At 47.1% G+C, this 11,112-nt stretch overlaps 3 protein-coding genes across 3 annotated transcripts; 1 reads left to right on the top strand and 2 right to left on the bottom strand.

Moving 5' to 3' along the window:
• Positions 1–7: 7 nt before the first annotated feature.
• LOC102487379 (histone H2B type 1-K) lies at positions 8–601 on the top strand (the record flags this gene model as incomplete). The annotated part of the gene is made up of 1 exon (XM_006162670.3): positions 8–601. A coding segment is annotated over one exon (369 nt), but the record flags the coding sequence as incomplete, so codon positions are not given.
• Positions 602–5,446: 4,845 nt separating this feature from the next.
• On the bottom strand, positions 5,447–5,851 carry H4C9 (H4 clustered histone 9). Its single transcript, XM_006162669.3, has one exon. It carries the CDS (start codon positions 5,846–5,848, stop codon positions 5,537–5,539), a length of 312 nt encoding a protein of 103 aa, XP_006162731.1. The 5' UTR covers positions 5,849–5,851; the 3' UTR covers positions 5,447–5,536.
• Positions 5,852–10,689: 4,838 nt separating this feature from the next.
• On the bottom strand, positions 10,690–11,111 carry LOC102503193 (histone H2A type 1-like; the record flags this gene model as incomplete). The annotated part of the gene is made up of 1 exon (XM_006162705.3): positions 10,690–11,111. A coding segment is annotated over one exon (291 nt), but the record flags the coding sequence as incomplete, so codon positions are not given.
• Position 11,112: the final 1 nt, after the last annotated feature.

The raw sequence follows: 11,112 nt of genomic DNA, 5'->3' as shown, positions 1-11,112 counted from the left end.
TGACCCGGCTAAGTCGGCGCCGGCCCCGAAGAAGGGCTCCAAGAAGGCGGTGACCAAGGCGCAGAAGAAGGACGGCAAGAAGCGCAAGCGCAGCCGCAAGGAGAGCTACTCGGTGTACGTGTACAAGGTGCTGAAGCAGGTGCACCCCGACACGGGCATCTCGTCCAAGGCCATGGGCATCATGAACTCGTTCGTCAACGACATCTTCGAGCGCATCGCGGGCGAGGCGTCGCGCCTGGCGCACTACAACAAGCGCTCGACCATCACGTCGCGCGAGATCCAGACGGCCGTGCGCCTGCTGCTGCCCGGGGAGCTGGCCAAACACGCCGTGTCCGAGGGCACGAAGGCCGTCACCAAGTACACCAGCGCCAAGTGAGGCTGCCAAGTAAAGCGTCTTTACACCTAACCCCAAAGGCTCTTTTCAGAGCCACTTAAGTTGTCTGTAATTGAGCTGTGGGTGCACATTCAGTCTATACCTGGACAGCCTTACTGTGAGGATTTCATGAAGGTAAGTCCGGTTAAGATTGCTGTGGTCAGGCAGGTGAGATGCTTTTTGTGCAGTCAGGGGACACGTACTGGAGACTTGGCACTATCAGTATTCTCTTTTATTCCTGAGCCACGAGTGTTTACTGTGCTCGCCTCTCTGGCCCACTCCCCTCTCTGGTACAGGTTTTCACTAACAGTGCTAAATAGGATTTTATAGTGTGTGCCAGTTTTTAAACCCAGGTGGCAGTCGCTGGACGCAGGTTGGCTCCAGCACCTGGGCAATTTAAAGGGATAGGTCACACCACACGCCAGGCTTCTGCAGTCCTGGCCCAGGGCCTGCCTGGTGTTCTCTGCCATCAAGTTCTAGTCTGTATCTGACTTGAAGCACAGCAGTCCTCAGGGCCTTACTGGGCCACATGATAAGCTAAAAAGATTAAGTCAGAAAGGGAGGTGTTTCGCTGGGTGAACTCTGACTTTGACCAAGCTTGCCTTTTTTCATTTTTTTGTTTTTCGCTATAGGGCGCTGCGCTCGCCAGAGAGAGACATAGAGATAGAAAGCGAGAAATCACCCCCCAGGGGGGATGGCCATGCCGCAATCCCTTCTCCATTCTCCTCCACGCACGCACACGTGCCTGGCGTGAGTTTTAAGCCACCGGGTCCGGGATGTGAACTGCGGTCGACTACGTGGGAGTCCAGCGACATAGCCATTACGCTAACTGCTGGTTCCCTTTAATTTTTATTTTTAAAAAATTCTTCATTCCCACACCCTGCCTGTAGGGGTAGGCAAGATGCGGACCCACCAGGCAGTCAAGTCTGCAAAGGGAAGCTTGACTCCTGGAGTGAGTTGGGACCTAAGAAACCACAGAAAGATCCTAAGGGCCTAGATTATATTGGGTTTTAAGACAGCACTTGGACACCGAGTCAGTAATTAATTCACTCAACAAAGTTTGTAGAATTAAAAACAAATATAGAGAGACTGAGAACGGGAGGGGCAGAACAGTGCCCCAGGCCCAGGGTCTCAGGCTAGCTATGGGGGCTGGGGGTTGGGCTGATCCCGGGGTGGGCCAGAAGGGTGGGTGTAAGAGGATCAGTGAATTTTAAACTAGATTATAATCGGGTTGAATTTGTGACTCAGAAGTAGAGGCCTGTTTCATAAACTAATTTACTGTGGTTCACGAATTCAACCCGTGTGCATGTGTGTGCATATAGGTATATACGTGTGCCTGTATGTGTGTCCCACCGTGTGCCCTCCTGGTCTTTCATGGTAGTGAGTGGCGGCCTTTCGGAGGTGTATTTGGTGAGGTGAGCACGTTTCACACCCGCAGAGCAGCGGCTCACTGCCAGCCGGCCCTGCCCTGTCGGATTTGCAGATTACGTCAATGCTCTAAGAAACCTATCAACAAGTGAGTGTCTACTGAGCGCCTGTCAAAATACCAGGCACTGCTCTACACACGCCCAGGAATATTAACTCTACTCAAACCTCAGGTCGGTGTCCTGCATTTTTAAAAAAATAAATTAATTATTCATTTCAATTTGACCAGAGAGGGACAGAGAGGAAGCAAGCCACCAGATCCAGGACTTGAACCACAGTTAGCCTTGTGGGAATCCAGCACCTTTAACCACCATGCCGCCTGCCAGTCCCCTTCATGTGCATTTCAAAGTACAGTACAAAGAGGTGGAAGAAATGTCTTCAAATCTGATGTTCAAAGAGAAGAGAGCCAGGGCGTGTGCTGTGGGAGTAAGTCAGAAATGGAGAGCAGGTACTGCTGCTGGTGGCTTTCCAAGGGCACACCCTTCACGGCCTGACTGCCTTGCCTTCATTTTCAGGAGAGCAAACTCCTGACCACTAAGCTGATCTCAAACAGCTGTTGAGAGAATCCCTACCAGTCCAGTGTCACTGCCTGTTTAAATTTAGCAATAGTGCTGGGACCAGCAGAGGGCGTAACAGTGACGTCGCTGGACTCCCACATACTCGACCGCAGTTCGAGTCCCGACCTGACGGCTTCAAACTCATGCCAGATATGTGCCATGCGTGCCCCAAATCCAGAGAATGGAGGAGAAGGGATTGCAGAGTAGCCATCCTCCCTGGGGAGTGATTTCTGGCTTTCTGTCTCTCTGTCTCTGTCTCTCTGACTCTTTCTCTTCTCCGGTCAGCGCACAAGCCCTGCAGCAAACATCTCTCTTTAAAAAATATATAGAACAATAGTCCTTCTACCTTTATTGGCTCACATTTCCTCCAGGACGTTCGCATTGGAGGTTCCAGCCGCACAGGGTTTTGGAAGTTTGTCCGAGACAGGCTAGGCCAGTGGCGAATCCCACCTACAGGTAAACCCGACCGCCCTCTTTGATTTTTTACTCTGAAGGATTTACACATGCTGGTAGCATTCGTTCCAGGCCTGAAACTACTTTTGGAAATGCATACACTGCCCACACACATGAGCCAGGTCTAAAACACATCTTCGTAGCAGCTCGTACCCACCACCACTGCGCTTGGCTGTGTTCGCAAGTCTGTGGAACCTGGAGCGCCCCTGTCGCCTCGCTGGCTCTCCTCTCCTGCTAAGCTTTGCTTCCTGGCAGGGAATTAAAGCCTTTGGCCACTGCCATAGCTACTGCTGCTGCCAGAGCCACCACAGCCACCTTGATCTCGTGGTTTGCCAAAGTATTGGCCTCTACCGCCACTAGGTCCAGAATCTCTGTCTTCAAAATTTCCTCCCTTCTTGGGTCCAGATCTTGAAGACTGATTGTTGTAATTGCCCCAATCATCGTAGCTGCTACCACCTCCAGGGCTGCCACATCCACAATACCCTCCCCACGGCCACTGGATCCACCACCAGCATAGCTGCCACCAAAGCCACCACGACCACTGAAGTTTCCAACAGGACCACAGCTGTCATCACCACCAAAACCACCCACTCAACAAGCACCGAAGTTTCCGGAACCACTTCCACCTCTTGGGCTGGAGGAAGCACTGGCCTTTTCTCGTTTGGACAGGGCTCTCCTTCCGTCACAGGCGTGGCCATTCAGTGTGGCATTTCTGAACGACAACCTTATCCACAGAGTCGTGATCATCGGTCATCGGAGGTCTAGGTCAGCCATGCCAACCTCTTCAGTTTCCCCACACTACTCGGAGCCCTCTCACAGGTCAGCCATGCCAACCTCTTCAGTGTCCCTGCACTGATCGGAGCCCTCTCACAGGTCAGCCATGATGCCACCCCTTCAGTGTCCCTGCACTGATCAGAGCCCTCTCTTGGGTGATGCTCTTCGGTGTCTCCAATGCCGCCACCAAAGACCTTCAGGGCAAAGCAGGTGCCTGATCTTTGGGGTCTTCTCTGAGATAGCCCCCCTTGCTGTACAGCTCTCCTGCCACCCCACCCCCCCCCCCGTGGCCTTGCATTCGTGGCTGCACCCACCCACTCCACGATGGCACACGTGACACGCCCGAAGCCCCTGGAGCACGAGGTGCTGGGATCTCACGTTCCCATGCAGTCCTTGAGCTCAGAGTGGCTCTTCAGGCTCTTTTCGGTGGTTTCAAAGCTCGACCCTCTGACATGGTTTCGAGCTGCTCCAGCTCTTCAGGACACGCCGATGTCGACCTGACGGCAATGGGGACACAGGCTTCAATGGCGCTTCCCCGGCGGCCTCTCGTCCACATGCGGAAACCAAGTTTAAATATTTGCTAAAACATTAGCGGCATGATCCGATTCCAGTATGTCCTTGTTTGTCCCCATTGCCATCTGTCATTTATTTCTTCAGCCACCTATGCTGATCTGACTGACTTTCAAACCAAAATAGACTTTAAAAAAATATTTGTATACTTAAAAAACTGAATGTGCTAAATTAATGTCCCCTAAAATAATTCATTATTGAGGCCAGCAGTGGCATGGTGGGTAGGGAGGCTGGATCCCACAGCGGTTTGAGTCATGGACCCGACAGCTTGAAAAGCACACTGGACACTTGTGTTTGCTCCAAGTCCCCAAAGGAGTGGAGAAGGAAGGGTTGTGGTGTGACTGTCCCCCTGGGGCTGCTTCCTCACTTTGTCTCTCACTGGTGAGCATGAGAGCTCTCTGGCAAAAACAAAACAAAACAAAACAAAAGATAAAAAACCAGCTTTGCACAGAGGCAGTATCACAGCCTGAGGTTTATCTCAGGCACCATGGTTGCTAGAAAAGAAACAAAAACCTCGTTTTCAAAGTGGTTGTTTCGGGACTTGCTGTGTGACTGTGAGCCACACCATCCTGGCAGGTGTCCCGGTGTCCTAGAAAGCCCAGCCTCAGATGGCCCAGCCTGTGGGCACCAAGACTAGCTCTGGGGTTGAAACGCAGTTAGTTACCTGTGGTTAATGACTTAGTCGGCCCACATCTGGGGTCAGTACCTGTTATTCTTTGGACCTGGAAGTTAAGGGGGTCAAAGGGCCTAAGAAAATGGCTTGGCTGGGAGCATCTGGGGAAGCCTGGACATGTACAAAGGGACACACTATACGACGTCCATTGTCCATCTTGCTTAACAGAATAGAAAGGTTAGTAGGTTAGTAGGTTAGCTCTAAATGCTGTTCTTAAACTAGTTCAAAAAATTGTTATTGTCCGAATAAAGCCAAATCCCCAGATATGCTGATGCCTTGTGGGTTCGGGTAGAAGGGTACGTTACAACTTCTATGTGTAAGGGAGAGACACTCAAAACTACAAAAATTATAAACCCAACGTTACTAAAGTTAATTTTTGCACATCCAAAGTATAACTAACATTCAAAACAACAAGCAAGCTGACAATGTATCTGTAGGGTGACATGCGGTTAAAGATAAAATACAGAGAACGCCTACAAACCACACGTAAAATTCCCTGTGGGTGTGTGGGGGGCGGCAAGGAATATATGAGCAGAAGGTAAAACCCCCCAAAGTCATACTAAAGGGAACAAAGACGGGACATAACGACAGACACCCCACAGTCCCCACGCTAAAGGCCCCAGTAGGAGTTCCAGCGCTTTCTTTGAATGCTTGGTCGGCCCTGAAAAGGGCCTTTGGTCGGGTAACGACGGGACGCGGGGACGGGGTCGCTCAGCCGCCGAAGCCGTAGAGGGTGCGGCCCTGGCGCTTGAGCGCGTACACCACGTCCATAGCCGTGACCGTCTTGCGCTTGGCGTGCTCGGTGTAGGTGACGGCGTCCCGGATCACGTTCTCCAGGAACACCTTGAGCACCCCGCGGGTCTCCTCGTAGATGAGGCCGGAGATGCGCTTGACGCCGCCGCGCCGGGCCAGGCGGCGGATGGCCGGCTTGGTGATGCCCTGGATGTTGTCGCGCAGCACCTTGCGGTGGCGCTTGGCGCCGCCCTTGCCCAGGCCCTTTCCGCCTTTCCCGCGACCAGACATAATGCACAAGCCAAAAGGCTAACTGGTACAGCCCAGTATGGCTGCTTCCGTTTATATGCAACTTCTGCGGACCGGAGTGAAAACCACAAGAGCTGTGGCGGGAGCGCCCCTGGGGCGGGGGCGGGGCCCTAACCGGCGTAGCGCCTGAGCACGGTCCTTCCCTTTGTTCTGCCTGTGCTTTTGATGCTCAAGATCTAGGCTGTTTTTTTAATTTACTGTGACCCACGTCTGAGCCTCATTAAAGAACAAAGTTTAACATTGTAGGTGCGACATAAAAAGCAAAAATAAGATATTTTCTTTTACTCTCTGTGCATGTGTTTATTTTCTAACACTATTAGCGTAAGACCGTAACCTTCCCCCAGTACACAGAGGAAGTACACTCCATGTGCTGCCTTCCTGGTAACAGAACGAGGTGGACGAATGAAATCCTGCAGGGAAGCTTTTTCAGGAATAACGCGAAATTCCCTCCACCGCGGGCAACCTTCCAATACCACGTCTATGCTTACAACTTCAAACACTTAAAAAAATCCAACTGTAATAACCTGGATTCGATTTCCTGTATTGAGAATGGAACTTTAAAAAAATTAACCCGCTGGCTGATCGGTCAGTATATTATATATTTCCTCCACTAGGCTGAGGAAATTAATTTCTCATATACAGAATATTTCACTTATTTGTGAGTATCTTTCATTGATGAGTCTACGTGTAGGCTTTAAATGTTCGGTTTGTACACCGAGGACCGTTTTATTTTTGGACTGTAATTCCCACCTTATAATTGTTTTTGCAAAAACTTTTTAACATTATCACTCTTTATTTTTGAAAATACAAATGATTTTATCCAGTCATAATAATGAAATTCTTTTAGGACTTGGGTCAAGACTTAAATCAATACATTTGTTAGGGTAAATCTATTATCTTTAAAACACTGTGTCCTCTCGACCTGAAAAAAGCGGAATCTCTCAAGACAGGTTTTTAAATATATCTCAGTAGAGATTTTTTTTTTTTTTGGACAATATTAAAGTTTTAAAATGAAAAAAGACTTGCATTAATTATAAGAGCAATTTATTTTCATTAGTAAAAATTGGAAAATTCAAATGCAAGGAAAAGAGCATACTTTTATCTTTCAAAGAACATTTATTAACAAAGATTATATATTATAGTCTTCCAATATCTTTGGTTGCATATACTTGATTTTTTAAAAATACAGTTTTACTACTGTTTAATTTCCAAGAAACTTTAATCACTTCTTTCAGCACTAGCATGTAATGCTGAAATGAATGATTTACTTGCTACCTTTGATTTCAGAATATGTTTATTAAAATTTTTTTTTTAATTGCATGCTTGTGTTGTAATAAATACTATTTGCCAAATACTTTTGGAAAACCAAAATAATGGATCCAACCAAAGGCAGTAGAATTCACTCTGTGGTACCGGGGGATGTAGCAAGTTACTTGAACAAGCTAGTTTAAAAGCAGACATGAATTTAAAATAAGAGGCTGAATTATGACTGCTGAAAACAGTCTCACTTCCCTTTTCTTGGAATTTTTTCATCCTTTCCAAAGGTACGTAAGCCCTTCTAGTGGCAGAATAAGACTTCTGCCAGCCTTACAGCTCAGGCTGCAGAGCCATCTCGGAAATACAATCAAGACAAACGGCCTGCTCTAGGGCTTCAGAAGAGGAGATGGCCCAGCTTCCGCGTCAGCTGCCTGGGAACTGCAAATCCTGACAGTTACTTAACAGTTTGGGTTCTTTTTGCCTTCTCAATCTCTTTACAAGAGTACATGGTTGTCTGATTTAATGTTATTAAAGAAAATTATTTTCCTTTTCTTTGGGAGATTTTGTTTTCAGCCATATTTTCCCAGCAGTAATGAACTGGAATACATTTTAAAGACTTCCCTGTATTTTAGAAATCGGTAGAATTCTCACTAACCAGAAGCCTCCCTCCTCTGTTAGCACAGGAATAGTGGTAAGGTAAGAGGAGGCAGCAAATGGAAAAGACTGGCAGAATATGTGATCCCCGAATATGCCACTTTCACAAAAGGATTATTTTGAACTAAAGGCAATTAAAACAAAACAAAACTGCAGGTGCAAAAAAGGCACCTCGACTCTCTTCTTTCTTGAAAGCAAGAGATAAAACTTCCATGTGGAAGATGACCTCACCATACCAAACGAAATGCTCTATCACCACGGACAGGATGGTGAGACCGAGGGAATTCTGTACAAACGGGCCTTGTTAAAATCATCTGGCCTTCCTTCAGCCTCTCCACAGTGGTGGGACCTTCCTGCGATGGACTCTCCTCAGCCTCATATAAAAGCGTAGGTTTTGCCACTTATCTGGGTAATTTTCTTGTGAGGCTCTCGTGTTCTGTAAAACTTATGTGAAATAAAATATGTGTGCTTTTCTCTTGTTAATCTAATTTATGGCAGTTTAATTTTCAGGTCCAGTCAAGAAACATTAAAAGAGTGGAGGTAATAATGGGGACCAGCAGTTGGCATAATGGCTATGTTGCTGGATTCCCATGTAGTCACCTGTGGTTCAAGTCCTGGGTCACTCTGGGTGTGTGTGTGTGTGTGTGTGTGTGTGTGCGCGCGCGTGCACACAAGATTCCGAGAGGAGAATGGAGGAGAAGGGATTGCGGTGATTTCTCTCTTTCTGTCTCTCTGTCTTTCTGGCAAGCACATGCAGCCTATAGCAAAAAGCTCTCCAAAAAAAGAAAAAAAAAAAGGTGGAGGTAAAAATTTGTCTTCCCTACATTGAGTATCTGATGTTTGTCAGGCTGTTTGGTATCTGAAATTGTTAGCCAGAGGTGCTTATTTTTCTGTGGACATACACACACTATGTAATTTTCAAAACTGACATTGTTATTGGACACACGTACGAACTGGGCCTAAAAACTCGATGAACAGAAAGCCAGTTCACCTAGAAGGCGAGCCCCCTTAATAGGAGGTTAGCAATCTGGAGAGCAATACAGTCAGGCAGGGCTTTCAAACAGAAGGCAGGAACTTGGCAACCTAAGTCTGGGGGTAGGAATCCAGGGACTTTCCGTAAGTTTCTGTGATGCCATCATTGGTGGATACTGCAGTTTTCTGGGTGCCAGGCAGTCTTGAGGAAGGTCCAGGTCTGTTCTGCGTAAAGAACTCAAGACAACTGCGGACACCTGGATCTCTTCGATCTTTGTATGCTGCCTGTCAGCGGCTTGTGAAAGTTGAGCAGTGAAGGCTCCGGCCATGTGGCCATGACAGGACGTAATCACTGTGTACAGAGCATTATTAGGATGGAGCGAGCGTCAACTTACAGTACTATGGAAAGAAAATCACCCTGGATGCTGGGCCCATTTCTCTTCTTTTACCTGGTAAATACTCTAAGACAAAACGAAGAAAACTTTTTACTTCTCAGGAGCCTATGTCAATGTTATTTAGGCTTTTTTCTAACGTGGAAACTGACATTCAAGATAAACAGTCTAAATCAAGTATTTCCCTTACATTCTCACATTCTATCACACTACGTAGCAAATCCAGTAACCAACTTTGTAGTTACAAAACAAATCCTGTACCTTACTGTCATTTGCAAAATGAAGAAAAATCATTATTTAGGTTACATGGGTTCTAAAAATCCTGCAACAGTCAAATATTTTGCTATTACTGGGGACACTTGAATGGTCATTGCTAGATCTTGTCACCACCTACTTTTACTTCAGAAGACCTTAGGTACAGTAGGATTCAAAGTAGTTGTACCTTAAGTACAAGAAATAGAACTGATACAAGGGTATAAAATTGGTATGAGAGGTAAAGAAATTCCAGATAAGAGGTTTCAGGCAAAAATTGTAACTGCACTGAAAGGTAATGGGGTTGGTTGATCACATTTTCAAAGTAGTTGTACCTTAAGTACAAGAAATATAAGGGTATAAATATTATAAAAATAATACAAGGGTATAAAATTGGTATGAGAGGTAAAGAAATTCCAGATAAGAGGTTTCAGGCAAAAATTGTAACTGCACTGAAAGGTAATGGGGTTGGTTGATCACATTTTAGAACCAGGGTTTTACAACTGAGGTCCCTATTTACAACACCCCTAAGGATAAAATCCAGCAGTGAGAGGAGGGGAGGTGGTGATGGTGATGGTTGTGAGGAAGTCCCTGGATTCCGATGGGAAAAAAAAATCTTTAACTACTGACTGCACTTTATTGTGAATGTAGGCCACAAACCTCAGTACTTGATTACCCAAAAGAAGTTATGCATGTTTTCTGATCACAATTGCTGAGTTGTTTTGAAACACTTACACTCACCTAGTTATTGGCAGTGCTTAGACGCACCAAAAGATATGCAATGTGGTGACTCCCATATCGCTATCATATTTTTGAATAATTCGATGCCTGTAACCTTTTATCTTTTTTGCACCTTAAAACAGAGGTTTTCATAAATACCACAATATGCAAGAAAGAAAAATACCCAAAACCTAAAGAACCCTCTTTTCCCTTTACTAGAGTTCAATGACTAGAGGTATTCTGCAACTGGGTAAGGAAAACAACACGGGTGTTTTCTCAAAAGTTTACGTCCAGGTCACATTAAGTAACCCTACCCATGGACCCAGACTCAGCCTTGCCAGGAGTGAACTACTAACGTCCATAGGCCTTTGCAAAACCATGTGACCCTCTCCGTCACCTCCGAGTACCTAACACACAAGCCTGAGATGAAAGTTTCTTTCAAGACTCAGTGATCAGCTTTGCTTCCCCTTCCCCTCACCCCAATGGGAAGACAGGAAAGTGAACTTTCTTGGTGTTGATGTGAAATAACTATCGGTTCTAAGGCAGCACCAGGATTTTGTAAACTGCTAGGTCCTGTCACAAAGATCGGGGTGTTTTCCCGTTGGCTCTGACGTACTCTACACGGAAAAATGTCAAGTTCTTTTGAAAAGATGTGTGGCTCTAAGAAGAGCCTTTGGTTTAAGGATTCGGTTCCACCGCGCGCCAGACTACTTCCCCTTGGCCTTGTGGTGGCTCTCGGTCTTCTTGGGCAGCAGCACGGCCTGGATGTTGGGCAGGACGCCGCCTTGCGCGATCGTCACCTTGCCCAGCAGCTTGTTGAGCTCCTCGTCGTTGCGGATGGCCAGCTGCAGGTGGCGCGGGATGATGCGCGTCTTCTTGTTGTCGCGCGCCGCGTTGCCCGCCAGCTCCAGGATCTCGGCCGTCAGGTACTCCAGCACGGCCGCCAGGTAGACCGGCGCGCCGGCCCCGGCCCGCTCGGCGTAGTTGCCCTTTCGCCGC

Source organism: Tupaia chinensis, unplaced genomic scaffold, assembly GCF_000334495.1.
Source record: "Tupaia chinensis unplaced genomic scaffold, TupChi_1.0 Scaffold140356_1, whole genome shotgun sequence".
NCBI lineage: Eukaryota > Metazoa > Chordata > Mammalia > Scandentia > Tupaiidae > Tupaia > Tupaia belangeri.
Note: the sequence above shows the minus strand (reverse complement) of the source record. Positions and strands in the feature narration are given on the sequence as shown.

What these genes read in the sequence shown, in the direction of transcription:
- H4C9 (XM_006162669.3), bottom strand. Translation starts at nt 5,848, where the DNA reads ATGTCTGGTCGCGGGAAAGGCGGAAAGGGCCTGGGCAAGGGCGGCGCC.